At 45.4% G+C, this 19,661-nt stretch overlaps 1 protein-coding gene across 1 annotated transcript; it reads right to left on the minus strand.

Annotated features, from left to right (window-relative positions):
* Positions 1–1,792: 1,792 nt before the first annotated feature.
* LOC311103615 (UBA-like domain-containing protein 2-B) lies at positions 1,793–18,868 on the minus strand. Its single transcript, XM_084145213.1, has 3 exons — positions 18,629–18,868; positions 12,275–12,331; positions 1,793–2,168 (listed from the first exon to the last, which is right to left on the minus strand). Exons 1-3 carry the CDS (start codon positions 18,734–18,736, stop codon positions 1,815–1,817), a joined length of 519 nt encoding a protein of 172 aa, XP_084001339.1. The 5' UTR covers positions 18,737–18,868; the 3' UTR covers positions 1,793–1,814.
* Positions 18,869–19,661: the final 793 nt, after the last annotated feature.

Genomic DNA, 19,661 nt, shown 5'->3' on the forward strand with positions numbered 1-19,661 from the left:
TGAGGCATCAAGGTCATTGTTCATCATTACACTGTCTCTCATAATATGTAAACATTGCCTGAACAATAATTTAGTAAATATTTGCAACCCGTGCTAAATTCATAATTCTATAGTTGACACTCATTTCATCATCAGTCAATCAAGTAATTGCACTATTCTAACGGAGGGAATTACACACGTTTTGAGCACTAGGAGAGATTCTGCTAATCTGACCCATTGAACATGACTGTTTCTGCAGGGAATACATAAGGCCTCTCCTCTCCCATTAAACCAGAGGTAGGAGAAGTTGATCTTCTGCTAGAGGTTGTGTAGAAAAATCACTGTAGGCCTCTACCCCCCCATAGAAACCTGAAGAAATAGCCTACTGGTGGCTCACACACATCTATGTTTGTCAAAACATTTGCAAACCAGATTAACTTGAGTGTTGACAGCATAACTGAGATCTCAATCTCGTCCCCAGCCAGGTTACGGAGTTCGACGTTTTTGCACTTTGTTTCTGCTGAGCCTTTATTTACAATGGAGTTCAGAAGATGTTTCCATAATTGCCACTAAAAACCAGTTTGCATGATCAACGAAAATTAAGTTGATTCACGCCTCCTTGTTAAAATGGGGTGGATGTGGAAAGTCGCAACACCAAACAAAAAGATTTTCTTGCAGAGCCTCCGAGCAATACCTTTTAGACATCAAACCTGACATTATTTATCCCTGGTAACAACGTCAATTTCCTTTGACATCCACAGGTAGAAAATGTTCCCAAAAACAACGATATAAATGCATCAGCCTTTTAACTGGCTTCAATCTTCCTCAAATTATTGCAGACTTTGCTGTATCTCAACACAAACTGAATTACAGTATTAACGTTTCTTTACACGTCTCCTTAAAACACCTCTGACATGAAGGTCAGTCTTCAGACACACTTTAACCCCCAAACCTTAGAGTCCACACATACTGAAGAACCCACTTCTCAGACACAAGAGCAAGTAGTGGAGCCACTGAGTCAAGTTTCACTAAGCTACATAGTACTTACAAAATAGACATTTTAAAAAGGGATACATGGCTACATGAAACTTGACAAAATGGCTACAGTGTTTGTCCATGATCTGTACTATACAGATCCCCATACCATAAACAATATTGAAAACATATTTTTTCAGGGCCATGAGGTCAGCCAAGAACACAAAACCATAAACCACCATATGTGTTGCAGTCCCATTTTGTTTGTCTGCTGGTTATTGCGAAATCTGGTCACATCGCTGGAGCGTTATTGAACCCCAAGGGAGAGAAGAGTTTCTAAAAACAGCCAATGACCAAGCACTTTAGCAGATCACATGGCTCCTATCCTAAGTAAGTGCTCTTCTGGGTCCAGGGCTTGACTTGCACTGATGAAGAAAACTGTATTTCCCAGAGTCGTTTTGGGGGGGTTCAGAGACTCCACCCCCTTCGTTATTCCACTTCCTCATATTGTTATTAGTGGTTCTCCCCCGGTTCTTCCCAGGCTTTGATGAGTTACGATGAAGAGAGAGAGGAGAGGAAATGGACGTCCTCCAAAGGAGACATTGTTCATCGTCATTTTAGAAAAACAGAAAGGAAGGAAAACAACAGTACCGTGTCTTTTCCCCTTGGCCCTCAAGACCCTTTAATCCTGACACACCACCTCTTTACCCACCCAAACCCCCTAGTAGATTCATTAGGCTACACATAGCCCCACCCCATCCTCCCTCCCTCCCCAGCCCTGCTCCCTCCCTCCCTCCCTCCCTCCCTCCCCAGCCCTGCTCCCTCCCTCCCTCCCTCCCTCCCTCACTCTGGGTAGAGTCTCATCTCTGGCCATGCAGGGCCGATACAACAGGGGTCTGCTGGGCGCTGCCAGGCTGGGACACAGGGGGCCACATGGGGGTCTGGTGCATGTGGTGGTGGTGCTGGTAGTGGTGCATGTGGTGGCCTGTGGGCGAGGAGGGGGGCAGCCAGACGGGCTGGTGGTTGGGGGGTGATGAGGCCCAGAAGGATCCAAAGCCAGCTGTGGAGGAGGTGGGGGAGCAGGCCATGGACACCTGGGTGGGACCTCCGCCGCCGGAGCTCCCCGAGCAGTCTGACGCCCTCAGCTTGGAGAACATGGTGATGGTGTCGGGGAAGTTAGGAGGTGTGGCTGGGGTGTTCCTTGGAGTGCACATCTGGAAAACAGAAGACGATGAGTGACTTACATTGAGTTGAATGCAAACACTTCATTAACACATTCCGTCCCAATTATGAATTTGGTCCCTATGGGGTGCTTCCATTGCTGCTGCCTGCTGTGAACTGTATGTACCAATAGAAGGCATGATTGGTGAGTTCATAAATCACATAGCCTAGACTAGTTAGTTACTGTTGTGGGAGGCAGTTCACTTGTAGCCTTGGGAATTGTGTGCAGTACAACTGCTTATCATTTGTGAATACAAGGTTTCTAAACCCTGCAGCCACCTACATCCATTCACTGTGTTAAACATGGCAGCTACACACACTGTGCAGTTACAGAAAATGTCAGATGTCCCCACAGAGGCCATCAATTACTTTATAATTTGTAATTTAGACTGAGTGTGGTGTGGTGCCTCAGGATAGAAACACCCCCACCACCAACAGGGATCAGGTAGCAGGCTAGCAGCCATAAAAGGAGAGAGGACCTCTTAGCATTGCAGCAAGTCAGGGTGAGGGCTGTTTTATTTATAACACACAGCCATGGCCCCGCTGACATGAGGGTCACGCACACACACTAAATGTGCCTTTAATAGTATGAAAGAGGTGTCTAAAGTTGAAAAGGTAAATGTATTAGGTCATCAAACCAGATTAGACCCTGGGGCAGGCATGTTCATAGCTAGCTAATATACTACACACTTTGAAAGTGGAGGGAGCAGACAGTACTGTAGTATACAGTATAGTATTGAGTGTATCGTGAGGGAGTGAGGCACAGTCTCAGTGTTGATGTAAGGTGACAGGTCTGTCAGAGTGAGCAGCAGCTGCTCCAGTTAGGAGATGGACAAGCAGGGTTTCAGTCTGTCTGGGTCTGTGATGGTCGACCACATTGAAACTGCCACTCCTGCAAGACCCATGATGGTGGTCCCTACAGGGAGTTTCCTGTTTTTCTTGGGAGAAACGTGACCGAGTACTGCTTTAAGCTGTGAATTATTCAACTTGTTTGTAAAGGAGTAAAGGAGATATTAAAATATAACTTATCTAGCCAAGTGATCAAATGTAGCTATAAAGCAATAAAGTCGACTGAGAAGCACTGGTCTACAGTTGCTTAGACTGTCCAGGTGCAGCTGGCTTGCTAACTATAAGGCTTGGTCCCAGTGAAGCAGTGAGTAGGTAGACAGAACAATAAATGGCGACTGTATGCTGGGCTGTGTTTAGATACAGTGCTGTGCTGTGCTGTGCTGTGCTGGGAGGGTGGGGCAGGGGCCTAGTCTAGCAGGTTTCGGCTGAGAGGGAGGGCAGGTCTAGACTGGACCCCATCTGCCGCCCATATGACCCCCACCGTTACACAATACACATACACACAAGGGAGTTTGAACACTACGTACTATCAAGTTACAACTGTTGCGATATCATCCTTAATGTTTACAATAGTGGTACAGCTACAGGAGTAGTAGTAGTGGTAGTAGTAGCGGTAGTAGTAGTGGTAGTGGTAGTAGTGGTGGTGATAATAGTAGTGGTAGTGGTAGTAGTGGTAGTAGTAGTGGTGATAATAGTAGTAGGTAGTGATAACAGTAGTGGTAGTAGTAGTAGTGGTAGTAGTAGTAGTAGTAGTGGTGATAATAGTAGTGGTAGTAGTAGTAGTAGTAGTGGTGATAATAGTAGTAGTAGTGATAATAGTAGTAGTAGTAGTAGTAGAAGTAGTGGTGATAATAGTAGTGGTAGTGGTAGTAGTAGTAGTAGTAGTAGTAGTAGTAGTGGTGATAATAGTAGTGATGGTGATAATAGTAGTGGTAGTGGTAGTAGTGGTGATAATAATAGTAGTGGTAGTAGTGGTGGTGGTGGTAGTAGTAGTGGTGATAATAGTAGTGGTAGTGGTGGTAGTAGTAGTAGTGGTAGTGGTGGTGATAATAGTAGTGGTAGTGGTGGTGGTAGTAGTAGTGGTAGTGGTGGTGATAATAGTAGTGGTAGTGGTGGTGGTAGTAGTAGTAGTGGTGATAATAGTGGTGGTAGTAGTAGTAGTAGTAGTGATAATAGTAGTGGTAGTAGTGGTGGTGATAATAGTAGTGGTAGTGGTGGTGATAATAGTAGTGGTAGTGGTGGTAGTAGTAGTAGTGGTAGTGGTGGTGATAATAGTAGTGGTAGTGGTGGTGGTAGTAGTAGTAGTGGTGATAATAGTGGTGGTAGTAGTAGTAGTAGTAGTGATAATAGTAGTGGTAGTAGTGGTGGTGATAATAGTAGTGGTAGTGGTGGTGATAATAGTAGTGGTAGTAGTAGTGGTGGTGGTAGTAGTAGTGGTGATAATAGTAGTGGTAGTGGTGGTAGTAGTAGTAGTGATAATAGTAGTGGTAGTAGTAGTAGTAGTAGTGATAATAGTAGTGGTGGTGGTAGTGGTAGTAGTTTGACTAGTTTACAGGAAGGTCCTCGTAAAGGAGTAATGCATTATATTTGGTCAGGCTGTGGGCTCAAACCAGAACTTCTCCTACAGTATTTATGGTCTTGTTTTGTCATCAGAAGGCGCAGGGTAGAGCTTGTACAGCCACACAGCAACACACTCCATGTACCTCACAAACAGTCACATCCCTCATGGGCTCACACACCAGAGAGGAAACAGGTGAGATGACATACAGTGTATTCGGAACGTTTTCAGACCCCTTCTCCACATTTTGTTACGTTACAGCCTTATTCTAAAATGGATTAAATAAATAACAATCCTCATCAATCTACACACAATACCCCATAATGACAAAGCAAAAACAGGTTTTTATTTAATAAACTGAAAAATGACATTTACATAAGTATTCAGACCCTTTACTCAGTAAGTGAGTGTGGAAGAGGTGAACAAATTATTGTTGTCTATTAACAATGACAAGCCACAGGGGTCTGACAACTTGGATGGAAAATTACTGAGGATAATAGCGGACGATATTGCCACTCCTATTTGCCATATTTTCAATTTAAGCCTACTAGAATGTGTGTGCCCCTAGGCTTGGATGGAAACAAAAGTAATTCCGCTACCTAAGAATAGTAAAGCCCCCTTTACTGACTCAAACAGCCGACCAATTAGCCTGTTACCAACCCTTAGTAAACTATTGGAAAAAATTGTGTTTGACCAGATACAATGCTATTTTACTGTAAACAAATTGACAAAACTTTCAGCATGCTTATAGAGAAGGACATTCAACAAGCACAGCACTTACACAAATGACTGATGATTGGCTGAGAGAAATTGATGATAAAAAGATTGTGGGGGCTGTTTTGTTAGACTTCAGTGCGGCTTTTGACATTATCGATCATAGTCTGCTGCTGGAAAAACGTATGTGTTATGGCTTTACACACCCCCTGCTATAATGTGGATAAAGAGTTACTTGTCTATGTCACATCCGGGCTCTGGGACTCTATATGTTTGAGCCAGGGTGTGGTCATTCTATGTGTCGTATTTCTATGTCGGGAGTTCTAGTTGTGCTGTTTCTTTGTTTGCCAGAGTGACTCCCAATCAGAGGCAACGAGTGTCAGCTGTGGCTGGTTGTCTCTGATTGGGAGCCATATTTAAACTGTCTGTTTGCCCTTTGTGTTTTGTGGGATCTTGTTCGAGTTGGTTTGTGTTTGACCGTTGACTGTCACGTTATCGTTTTCTTGTTTTGTTCATGCTTTCACTTAATAAAGAAGTATGTTCGCAACTAACGCTGCGCATTGGTCTCCTCCATACGACGATCGTGACAGAAGATCCCACCATACCAGGACCAAGCAGCGTGTCCAGGAGCAGGCAGCCTGGACGTGGGAGCAGATCTTGGACGGGCAGGGGTCCTGGACCTGGGAGGAAATCCTGGCCGGGATGGATCGCCGGCCATGGAGTGAGACGGTAGAAGCGCGACGGAGAGAGGAGCAACGGCGTAATCAGTGTCGGCGTCGGACGGACGAGAGGCAACCCCAAAAAATGTTTAGGGGGGGGCACACGGCATGGGCGACTGGGCAGCAGGAGGCTGCCACAGGGCGATTTGGGAGATTTGGAGAGGAGGCCACCGGGTTTGGGGGGCCAGAAGGCAGGTTGGCGGAGCCTGGATGGAGAGCGGAACCAACTTCCCGTACTCAGGCATGGCAGCATGGGACTGGGCAGGTGCCGCGGTATGCGGAGCGGCGTACGGTGCCACGAGTGGTCCGGCATAGTCCGGTATGTCCTGTGCGAGCACCCCGCACGTGTCGTGCGAAGGTGGGTATGCAGCCAGGACGGAGTGTGCCGGCTCAGCGCTCGTGGTCTCCAATGCCTCTCCTCGGTCCCGGATATCCTGCTCCAGTGTCACGTGCTGTTATGCCAGTACGGGTACACAGCCCTGTACGTCCTGTGCGGATGCCTCACACAGAGTGTGTGAAGGTAGGCATTCAGCCAGGACGGGTTGTGACCGCTCTTCACTCCAGGTCTCCTATCCGTCTCCACAGCCCGGTCCGGCCTGTTCCTGCCCCTCGCACCAAGCCTACGGTGCGCGTCGCCAGCCCGGCCCGGCCTGTTCCTGCCACTCGCACCAAGCCTAAGGTGCGCGTCGCCAGCCCGGCCCGGCCTGTTCCTGCCACTCGCACCAAGCCTACGGTGCGCGTCGCCAGCCCGGCCCGGCCTGTTCCTGCCACTCGCACCAAGCCTACGGTGCGCGTCGCCAGCCCGGCCCGGCCTGTTCCTGCCACTCGCACCAAGCCTACGGTGCGCGTCGCCAGCCCGGCCCGGCCTGTTCCTGCCACTCGCACCAAGCCTACGGTGCGCGTCGCCAGCCCGGCCCGTTCCTGCCACTCGCACCAAGCCAGGGGTGCGAGTCGTCAGTCCGGTGAGGCCCGTTTCGGCTCCACGCACCAAGCCAGGGGTGCGAGTCGTCAGCCTGGTCCAGCCCGTTCCTGCTACTCGCACCAAGCCAGGGGTGCGAGTCGTAAGCCTGGTAAGGCCCGTTGCTGCTCCACGCACCAAGCCAGGGGTGCGAGTCGTCAGTCTGGTAAGGACCGTTCCTGCTCTACGCACCAAGCCAGGGGTGCGTATCGTCAGCCCGGTCCGGTCCGTTCCTGCTCCACGCACCAAGCCAGGGGTGCGCGTCGTCAGTCCGGCACAACCCGTGCCTGGGTCACCGGTGCCTGATCAGGTACCGGTCAGCTGCTCCACAACGGAGCTGAAGCTACCCGCTCCTACGATGTCCAGTTCAGCTCCAGCCAGCGGGGCCAGACCGGACCAGGGGCGCTATGGGGGGATTATTGGAGGGTGGTGGGCAAGCCCGGAGCCAGAACCGCCGCCGAGGAGGAATGCCCACCCAGCCCTCCCCTGTTTGGTTCTAGTTGAGGCGCGGTCGCAGTCCGCGCCTTTAGGGGGGGGGGGGTACTGTCACATCCGGGCTCTGGGACTCTATATGTTTGAGCCAGGGTGTGGTCATTCTATGTGTCGTATTTCTATGTCGGGAGTTCTAGTTGTGCTGTTTCTTTGTTTGCCAGAGTGACTCCCAATCAGAGGCAACGAGTGTCAGCTGTGGCTGGTTGTCTCTGATTGGGAGCCATATTTAAACTGTCTGTTTGCCCTTTGTGTTTTGTGGGATCTTGTTCGAGTTGGTTTGTGTTTGACCGTTGACTGTCACGTTATCGTTTTCTTGTTTTGTTCGTGCTTTCACTTAATAAAGAAGTATGTTCGCAACTAACGCTGCGCATTGGTCTCCTCCATACGACGATCGTGACAGTCTAACAGAACACAGAGGATGTTCTTTAATAGAAGCCTCTCAAACATAATCCTGGTAGAATCAGGAATTCCCCAGGGCAGCTGTCTAGGCCCCTTGCTTTTTTCCATCTTTACTAACGACATGCCACTGGCTTTGAGTAAAGCCAGTGTGTCTATGTATGCGGATGACTCAACACTATAGATGTCAGCTACTACAGCAACTGAAATAACTGCAACACTTAACAAAGAGTTGCAGTTAGTTTCAGAATGGGTGGCAAGGAATAAGTTAGTTCTGAATATTTCCAAAACTAAAAGCATTGTATTTGGGTTCAATCATTCACTAAACCCTAAATCTCAACTACATCTCGTAATGAATAATGTGGAAATTGAGCAAATTGAGGTGACTAAACTGCTTGGAGTAACCCTGGACTGTAGACTGTCATGGTCAAAGCATATTGATACAACAGTAGCTAAGATGGGGAGAAGTACGTCCATAATTATGCGCTGCTCTGCCTTCTTAGCAACACTATCAACAAGGCAGGTCCTCCAGGCCCTAGTTTTGTCGCACTTAGACTACTGTTCAGTAGTGTGGTCAGGTGCCACAAAGAGGGACTTGGGAAAATTGCAGTTGGCTCAGAACAGGGCAGCACGGCTGGCCCTTAAATGTACACAGAGAGCTAACATTAATGACATGCATGTCACTCTCTCCTGGCTCAGAGTGGAAGAGAGATTGACTTCATCATTGCTTGTTTTTGTAAGAGGTGTCGACAAGCTGAATGTACCGAGCTGTCTGTTTGGAATACTGGCACACAGCTCGGACACCCATGCATACCCCACAAGACATGCCACCAGAGGTCTCTTTACAGTCCCCAAGTCCAGAACAGACTATGGGAGGCGCATAGTACTACATAGAGCCATGGCTACATGGAACTCTATTCCACATCAGGTAACTGATGCAAGCAGTAGATTCAGATTTTTAAAAACAGGTAAAAATACACCTTATGGAACAGCGGGGACTGTGAAGCAACACAAACATAAACACATGCATACAAACACACAATAACATACGCATGTACACATGGATTTTGTGTTATAGATATGTGGTAGTAGAGTAGAGGCCATACACTTAATATGTTATGAAATCTGTTATGAAATTATTGTAATGTTTTTAAAATGTATAACTGCCTTAATTTTGCTGGACCCCAGGAAGTGTAGCTGCTGCCTTGGCAGCAGCTAATGGGGATCAATAATAAAATACAAATACAAATACTTTGTTGAAGCACCTTTGGCAGCGATTACAGCCTCGAGTCTTCTTGGGTATGACGCTACAAACTTGGCACACCTGTATTTGGGGAGTTTCTCCTATTCTTCTCTGCAGATCCTCTCAAGCTCTGTCAGGTAGTATGGGTTGCGTCACTGCACAGCCATTTTCAGATCTCTCCAGAGATGTTCGATCGGGTTCAAGTTCGGGTTCTGGCTGGGCCACTCAAGGACATTCAGAGACTAGTCCCGAAGCCACTCCTGCGTTGTCTGGACTGTGTGCTTAGGGTCATTGTCCTGTTGGAAGGTGAACCATCCCCCCAGTCTGGAGCAGGTTTTCATCAAGGATCTCTCTGTACTTTGCTCCGTTCATCTTTTCCTCGATCCTGACTAGTCTCCCAGACCCAACCACTGAAAATCATCCCCACAGCAGGATGCTGCCACCATCATGCTTCACCATAGGGATGGTGCCAGGTTTCCTCCAGACGTGATGCTTGGCCTTCAGGCCAAAGTGTTCAATCTTGGTTTCATCAGACCAGAGAATCTTGTTTCTCATGGTCTGAGAGTCTTTAGGTGCCTTTTGGCAAACTCCAAGCGGGCTGTCATGTGACTTTTACTGAGGAGTGGCTTCCGTCTGGCCACGCTACCATAAAGGCCTGATTGGTGGAGTGCTGCAGAGATGGTTGTCCTTCTGGAAGGTTCTCCCATCACAGAGGAACTCTAGAGCCCTGTCAGAGTGACCATCGGGTTCTTGGTCACCTCCTGACCAAGGCCCTTCTCCCCCGATTGCTCAGTTTGGCCGGGCGGCCAGCTCTAGGAAGAGTCTTGGTGGTTCTACATTTTTTGGTACCCTTCCCCAGATCTGTGCCTCGACACAATCATGTCTCAGAGCTCTACAGACAATTCCTTCGAACTTATGGCTTGGTTTTTGCTCTGACATGCACTTTCCAAATCATGTCCAATCAATTGAATTTACAAAAAGTGGACTCTAATCAAGTTGTAGAAACATCTCAGGGATGATCAATGGAAACAGGATGCACCTAAGCTCAATTTCGAGTCTCATTGCAAAGGGTCTGAATACTTATGTAAATAAGGTATTTCTAAAAACCTGTTTTCGCTTTGACATTATAGTATTGTGTGTAGAGCATGGTGTGTCTCCTGAGTGGCGCAGTGGTCTAGCTGTGCCACTAGAGATCCTGGTTCGAATCCAGGCTCTGTCGTAGCCGGCCGTGACCGGGAGACCCATGGGGCGGCGCGCAATTGGCCCAGCGTCGTCCAGGGTAGGGGAGGGAATGGCCGGCAGGGATGTAGCTCAGTTGATAGAGCATGGTGTTTGCAACGCCAGGGTTGTGGGTTCGATTCCCACAGGGGGTATAAAAAAATAAAAAATAATAATAATGTAAGTCGCTCTGGATAAGAGCGTCTGCTAAATGACGTAAATGTAAATGTAAATGTAGATTGATGAGGAAAATGTTTTATTGAATGCATTTTAGAACAAGGCTGTAACGTAACAAAATGACACGTGTCATGCACTACTACTTCCACTACTACCACCACAGAGTGTATTACCCTCTTTCCATACATTACTGATGTACAGAGGACACATCAGTCAGAAAAGAAACAGTCATTCAACTGGTTGTGGCTTCTCTTCACCAGATTGAGTACAGATTAAATTGATATAGGAATGTCATCCTCTAGGACACCAAACTTATTATGACTTGTTTTCTCAGGTCAAGGCCTAATTTAAAGAACCCCAGCCCCATGTTTACAACAAGCAATGCAACCCTTGATGTCAAGTGGTTGTGGAAATTTGACCCGTCTGTGTAGGTTTAAGGCTATGAGAGTCCTTTATTTACCTTTGTTCTCAGTATATAGTCAATAGCATTTGATTGAGGGCAGTGTCCATTCTTGTTGCTACATTGAGCTCTTTCTTCCCCACGCCCACTGTTCCCCTGTGGCTCCCCCAGGCCCCAAGGAGACTGCAGGGCAGCCTAGAGAGAGAGAGGGGGACTAACCAATACATGGCAATGGCTTGCAGCTGCTGTTAACTGCCTCTCCACAATCACTCTCTCTTTCTCTCTACCCTTTAACAGCCCTTCCTCCTCCTCCTCTCTAGCAGATAGCTCGCTTACATCCCTCTTCCTCACAACATGCACATGCTCGCCTCAAACACAAACACACTTGTACACACTTGCGCACTCACTCGCGCACACACACAAACACCCTCCAGCGGTATGATGTAATGGCTGTACCGAAAATAATAACAAACCCTGCCCCCCCCCCACTCACACACTTCCTCTCTCTCTCTCTCTCTCAAGCTAGAACATGCTCCTCCCACCTGAGAGGAAGGGAAAGAATGGAGAGAAAACAAAAACACTGTTCCAGCAGCAGCAGAGCAGAAGCAGACAGACAGATGTTAAGGGGATGGCTGGGTTCAGTCTGCATGCCAACACTGCATGCTCACTGCACAGCCTCCATGTGGGAAACATTGTTACATTTCCAACTCACTGCTCCAGGGCTTTAACTGGTCAGTTGAAGCAGAAATGGTGTCATGCACGGACCACATGATCACGATAGCCGTCAGGGAATAGCATTGCGTAAATTGGCTCGGGCCAAGGACAGGGGCTAGCCTTGTGCCATTGCTTTCATCGCAATGAAATTAGCTATTGGGAACTAGCTACTTCGCTGTGCCTGACGTAGGGAATTGGCACAACAATGCGTATTTTCATGCAATACATGTTGAAGGAAAAGGTTTCAAAATATTGTGTAAGGTTTAAGAATTCATGATATGAAACGTGTGTTGCACTAAAAAGCATGGTGCCAGTCCATGTGGCAGTATCTCTTAAGTAAGCTTACCCTAAAGGGCTTGGGCTGTGTGGAAAACCACTAAGCACTATTGAGTAGTACAGCAGGATGTAGACTATACTACTCAGAAGAGATAACTCCATTGATGTCACTCTGCCAGACGGGGCTGTACTACTATGTCCATGGCTCTAGTCCTGTCCTGTCTGCATCTGTCCCTCTGTCTGTCTGACTGAAGAGGAGGAGCAGACTGGCCTGGCCACTGACACTGCAGCCATGCTGTAAATTAGCGCCCTGAACACACTGACAGAATGTAATACATGCCTTAAGCCCTTTTTTCTTTTTTTAGGGGGAACAAAATGCACTTACCATCTGGTGGTGGTGACTAGGGATGTTGGCCTCCTGGAAAAAGGAGCTTAAGGCGGTCTGTAGAGGGAGAGAGAGAGACAGAAAGCGGGGGAGAGAGGAAATTGTGTGTGAGAACATTGTGAGCACTTGAACTGCCGTTTGCGGTAGGGATGGGCATTTGACCTTTGACTGTTCAAGTACTGGCATGATTGTTTTCTGAATACTCTGGGAAAAAGGAAAGAAAAGCTACTTTTAGAACAGAAGGCCCGCACTGGAAAAAAATGTGCACATTTATCTATGCCAACAGTGCACAACAATGCCTAATTTATCATAACCATTAAAGATAACGAATTCTAATTGCCTCATATATACACTGACTGTACAAAACATTAAGAACACCTTTCTAATATTGAGTTAAGCCCCCCCCCCCCACTATTGAGCGTGAAAAAACCCAGCAGCGTTGCAGTTCTTGACACAAACCGGTGCGCATGGCACCTACTACCATACCCCGTTCAAAGGCACTTCAATCTTTTGTCTTGCCCATTCACCCTCTGAATGTCACACATACACAATCCATGTCTCAATTGTCTCCAGGCTTAAAAATCCTTCTTTAACCTGTCCCCTCCCCTTCATCATCTACACTGACTGAAGATGATTTAACAAGTGACATTAAGGGATAATAGCTTTCACCTGGATTCACCTGGTCAGACTGTCATGGAAAGAGCAGGTGTTCATAATATTTTGTACACTCAGCGTATATTCAGTCAATTAAAAAACAAGTGTCATTTAAGATTAATTTACTTAAACTAATATCAACTGGTTATATTATATAATGGAAGACGATCTTCAAAAAGGTAGTAACCTCAGCAGTGTGGCACTTTCTTGTAGAAGCCTATAGCTGTGTAATGGCATAGCCTTGTTTTGTTAATTTAGCAGACAAGACTCTCTTATTTCCCAAGACCTTATCACAGTCAAGACACATCTACGTTATCATAGCGGTTAAGAGCGTTGGGCCAGTAACCGAAAGGTTGCTGCTTCGAATCCCACAGCAGACTAGGTGAAAAAAATCTGTCCACATCAAGGCACTTAACCCTAATTGCTCCTGTAAATCGCTCTGGATAATAGCATCTGCTAAATGACTAATATGTACAAATGTAATAACAGAATAAAATAGAACAGAATAGTGCGAAGTGACGTACATCTGATCATTTGAAAAGGGTTACAAACCAAAATCTTTATTTTATTTTTGATATACAGACGTTCAACGTAGTTTATTCTGCCTGTTCTTTGGAATAACAATTCCACATTGAACACTGCACGGGGATGAATTACGGCCATGACATCTGTTTGGTGAGTAGGCCTAGGCTTAATGATTCTGAAGAAAATACTCTCGGTCTTATCAAAATAATGTTTTCGCATATTTTCTGAGTAGAACCTATATGTTTACGGGGGGTTATATATATAGCATAGGCTAACCAATTCTAAATGGCACTAGCAGTTCGCAAAGTGGGGTCGTCACTAGTTACCACAGCCACAAGGGCATAAACCCTGCCTGTTCCTACAATGTATCTTCTTAAAATCTCATTTTAAACCTTTAACCCTAACCCTAACCACACAACTAACCTTAAATTAAGACCAAAAAGCACATTTTTGTTTTCATTAATTGTTACGTATAGCCAATTTTGACTTTGTGGTTGTGGTAACTAGTGACAACGGCAATGTAGCATAAACGGAAAATGACGCATCTATTCCAAAATTGCAGCTCATTGTTGGAACACATATTTCCCTACTTCAGTCAACCAGTCCATTTTGAATTTGTGATAAAACTGACGTCATTTGGAAAGGAATGTAGCTTGTGTATCCCATCAGTTAGATACGTTTTTATAGGCATTTATTCATGTAGGCTAACAGGAGCTTGTGTGTGCACTCAGCACGCGTGTGTAGAGGGAGCGGTCAAACGCAATTGAGTGAGTGAAACAAGGAAAAATGAGAAAAAATCTTTTTTGTGTTCCGCAAATGCACATGTACAAATTCAACATTAGAGTCAAAGCAAAATATCATTGTCTCCTATAATTTTTCCCCGACCAAATAGTTTTACAGTATAAAAAAAACCAAATAATCTCTGGTTAAAGATCAATGAGTACTCATGCCCATCCCTAGTTTGCGGACAACAAAACAGTAGTAACACATTTCACCTTCCTATCCGCTCACACTGGAGAGCATGAACCCCCATCCCCCTCTGCTAGCATCAGCCTATTGGTCAGTTGGTACGAGTAGATCACATGATTCTGGGGTTAAAACTATTATCCTCCACTGTCTAAAACAAGGTTTGTAAACCACGCGGAGAGAGAGGCAGCGGCAGACAGGCTAACTGATCAGTGAGAATGTAGACGCTACACAGGCTTGTTTAAAACCATAATTAGCATGGAAAAGAAGATAACTAGTAGCCTAGTACTTTACTTAAAACTAGTGTTTACAACTCAGTGACATGTAAACAGTTTAGGCTATATAAACTACAGTGAATAGGGTATGTGTTATATTTACATTTACGTCATTTAGCAGACGCTCTTATCCAGAGCGATTTACAGTTAGTGAATACTTTTTTTTTTTATATATATATACTGGCCCCCCGTGGGAAACGAACCCACAACCCTGGCGTTGCAAACGCCATGCTCTATCAACTGAGCTACATCCCTGCCGGCCATTCCCTCCCCTACCCTGGACAACGCTAGGCCAATTGTGCGCCGCCCATGAGTCTCCCGGTCGCGGCCGGCTGCGACAGAGCCTGGATTCGAACCAGGATCTCTAGTGGCACAGTTAGCACTGCGATGCAGTGCCTTAGACCACTGCGCCACTCAGGAGTCAATTCGACGATATTCTCAGGGACAATTCACATAGGCCTTGCTCTGACGGGCTATGAAGAAACACTCAATGTAAACAAGTAGGCCTACTTTCAGTTGCTGCCCTTGAACACAAACAAGGAAGTCCATAGGCTACTTCTATTGTTTCACTCTGTTGTGAATACAAAGGCTAGCCTGGTAAGGACACCATGGTCCGGAAACAAAAATACACACTGATACCAAAACATATCCTTAGTAGTTTATCAGATTTTATTGCAAGATACCTGTTTTATGATTCAAGTTGTCTGACTGGCCCATGATTCATGTTCTTTTTAAGAGGTGGAAAATTTACAAATGCTGTGCCATTCCTTGGTATACAAATCGCCTCTAATGTGAATGTGCCTTAGTAACCGGATTAAAAGAACTGCATGCAGCCTACTATTAGAATGACAGCATGTCTAGCTAAACCTTAGTCCCTTGCCTAGCCTCCATTTCCCTTCACTAGAGTCTCTCTTTGCGAACACTTCAATGAATGTGTGGTTTCCCCTCCCGGCTGAAGCCGGCCCCCTCCCCTCACACACCAAGCTCTGTGGTTGTTTGACAACAGCAGCAGCAGTGCAGGAATGTCTGCTGCTCAACGTGACACACATATCAACATGAATGTGCTGCACTGCCATTGTCTACCAGGCTACTGGGATCACACTGTTCTTTGTCTATTTATGTGTGTGTCTGTGTTCATCCAAGACCATCAACAACGGTGCCGTTTCACACACAAATAATGTAGGTTACAAACACACAGTGCAACACCATATCTAAGAGCATCGGCATAAAGGTTTCAGTACTACTCATGGGCTTTAAGTGAGAGCATCCATTACCTTACGTAGCAGTGAACCTACCAATGGAGCAGAGAAGAGACATGACAGTGTTGCTTATGTAACGTGACTGACAGAACACTGCAATGAAGCCCAGCACTAGGCCTATATAAAAGCAGAAGAATTTAACAGGCGTCTAAATGAGGGCACAGCAAACAATAACAAAAACATATCTAAAAAACAGCCTGAAATAGAAATAGGCTAAATAAAAATAGGTGAACACAAAAAGAATACTTATGGTGATATGGAAGAGCACAGAAGAAAGAAGTGCATTAATAATGGTGTAGTAACAGGGCTAATGAGGCTGAGTGGGGGCTGTGCCCTGAGGGAGTGACAGAGTACAGAACATGCCCATGGACACAACGACACAGCCTGCCCTGCAGCAAGGAGCCATGAGCAGCCCAGTGAGAAACCAGGACACTGCTGTGAGAGGGACATTATACTGACATCATAGAAAGATGCCTAGCCACAAAGGCATTCAATTAACTAATAAAGGCTAACATTTTGAGATAAATACACTTATTGAAGTGGATTTAACAAGTTACATTAATAAGGGATCATAGCTTTCACTAGGTCAGTCTGTCATGGAAAGAGCAGGTGTTCCTAATGTTTTGTACACTCAGTGTATACAATACAATATACATACATATTTTGTGAGATGCATTATTACACATGCCACGTTCCTAACCATTCCTATTCCTCTAATCGTCAACAACTGTTTTCACCTCTGCTCCTGTTCAGATGACAATAATGAGAAGCCTTGTGTCTGACAGTCTCTGACCCTCCACTCCTTAGCCAACAGCACCTGGGGGAGCTCAGCCCAGCCATAGGCAACTAGCCCCTTGACCTTGAGCTGGACAGGTTGCCCAGAGGAGGCTAAGTGGTCTCTGCAATGCATCCGCTCCAATCAAGCTGCAGGCTGACTCTGCTCTCAGATGCTCGGGAGGAGCTGAGCAGCCTCCTCAGCCACTTCGAACCACCTGGCCCAGCAGTGCACTTCTGCTGGCCCGTACGCACTAACAAAAGCTTGGTCATTAGACAGAGAGGAGGTGTGTTTGGGAAACCATCTGGAAGCAGAGGCCTGATGCCTCAGATCTTCTCAGCATCTCTCTGTTGTCCATACTTAGGGCCCTGTTGAATATTTCAAACCAGTGGCCAGCTGAGCTCTTCAAACAGGAGTGGATATAGCCTACTTTTTTGCATACTTTTCATTATACATTACTCTAGGGTATGAAAATGTATGCACTCACTAACTGTAAGTCGCTCTGGATAAGAGCGTCTGCTAAATGACTAAAATGTAAAATGTGTGCTTCATCATAGACTGGATTTTTCTTTCATATCATGTAGTGAATTATTTATTTACAAAACGGTACGTTACTATTATGTTCATTCAAATGACAATTCCACCTTGCTGCTCTGGGTGAAGCCATGATTGAAAAGGGTCAAGCTGTGTGTCAGCTTAGAAGAAACGCCTGTTCATACAGTGTGCATCTCTGAGCCAGGACTAGGAGTACTGGATATGAACAACTGGAAGGATAATGCATCGTAATCTGCCTAAAGATAGATATCCCCTATCAATACTCCTGGACAAAAGTACGGTCAATCCAGGAGGTCCGCTGTGTCCCCTTTCCCTAACCTTGTTCAACAAGCAATCATAAACACAATGTTCTTTAAAATGTGTGTTTATTGGTGCACTACTCTTATGCAGCCAGATATGGAAACTTATAACTAGTAGAAGCTTGTTCCAAAATTGTGAGTGTGTATTGACTGGTCATAAGTCTTACCGGTTGTGACTGAGGCATGAATTGCTGTGTGTGCTAGCTATGTAATATACATGCTATTACACTAAATAGCCTACACATTTTCAGTGCAGTGACAATCTTCAAAAAACAAAGGCAACGTTTGAGACATCTTTTACTTACTACAACAATGGGGTCTGGACCGGAAGTGCCTCTGCCCTCGCGTGTTTGGTGGTGTCAAGTCAAAAATGTAAACAAAGTTAACGGTATGGATTCAAAAACCTCAACCAGGTATTTGATTTCTGGACACTCAACTATTCAGAGATAATTGATGGAACTCGCTCTAACGTTACCTTATCTAGCTAATTCGCTCTCTGGATAGCTAGTTTGCTACCAAAAGCCGGTTGCATTCTTATTGTAGCTAGCTAGCTAAATTAGACGTTCGAAATTGCTGATGTTCATATGGCATTGAAAGAAATCAGATCACACTACTATCAACTGCAACCATGGCTAGTTAGATATTAAAAAAGTAATATTGAATAGAATCAAAATGAAAAACCTAGCATAAAATAACCAACGTAACCAATACAGCTGTCAAAACAATAACGTTAGCAGCAACAATTTCCCAGCTAGTTAATGTTAACTGGTGGGAAAACAGTCAAAACGAAAAATCGACGACAATGGATTACTCAACAGAAATTCGATGGCAAACACCGCATTTCCTAACGTTAGACCAGGTCTTCCGGATTATCCAGGGTAAAAGCATGGTCGTATGACTGGGTTTAGTTACATGGTTTTAAAGAAAAATCGCCATTCACTAATTTCGGAGAACTTCTCTTTCTTTGCCTTTGTTAGCTAGCTAAAGTAGCTAGTTAGCTGCATCACCATGAAACCAGCACACAAATAAACATACACATCACATACCTCGAATTGCCAGTGAGCCGCTTGAAGAAGCTGCTTCGCTTGATCAGCAGCACAACCAGCAGTCAAAACAAACTGGTTGATCATCACTTGATGCCTGAGTTCGTCCATATTCACCTACTTCACCGCTTTTCACCCCACCTCTGTTATTTTATCGTTGAAACCTGGGAAAACAAAGCCTTGTATTTTCTTTCAAAATTTCGAAATCAATCGCTCAAACCGGACCCTTCTTCCCACACTCTACCCTCGCCTTCCAGTAACAACAAATAAGTTCATGTCATCACCAACAACAAAGCCAAGCACCACAGCTGATTGGATAACTAAGTCAGCAAGAGTGTACGGGCTGGTACCCCATTGGCTATCACGCGAGCCAGCAAGCCGTTGGAGTGACGTAATTGCATAGTACACATCTTCATGGATTGGATACCAGCGGATGAGTAAATCACACCTATTGGCTTATTTCTATAAGAAGGTATATGAGGTTCGTTCAATAATTGGTCAATTTAGGGATAACGTATTGAAAAGGTCCAGGATTGGTATTTCTATTGTAAATATTTACAGCAACGTTATGATGATTGTCTTTGTGCCAGACCAAACAGTCAGAGACATGTTGTACTGGTTACAATATAGGCATGTTTCAAATTCTGTACATTTGATCACAATAACAGTAGTCGATAATATAATAGCTTATGGACGGTGAGCATAGCCTACTATTAATACTTTCTTTTTCCAAACAGAAAATAAATCGATAATAATAAATGTGCTGTGCTGCCGGTGAATCTCTGAATAGCCGATACTAAACAAAAGATGGCTTTTATGAGACAGCATATACAGAAGAAAATTGTATTAATCTCTGACTGCGTTGGTGCCCAAACACGTTCTGTGTGTTATATCTCTTAGTACTATGCACTATGCAGTGGGATGTCAAGCTCCCTCGCTGCAAGACTGAATAATTCAGCTGAGGTGTAGGTATACAGTATATTATAGGTGAAAGCGTGACAGAGAAGGCTATCTATTATGTATTGTAGGTGGGTGT

Source organism: Coregonus lavaretus, assembly GCF_964263955.1.
Source record: "Coregonus lavaretus genome assembly, chromosome: 28".
Lineage (NCBI taxonomy): Eukaryota > Metazoa > Chordata > Actinopteri > Salmoniformes > Salmonidae > Coregonus > Coregonus lavaretus.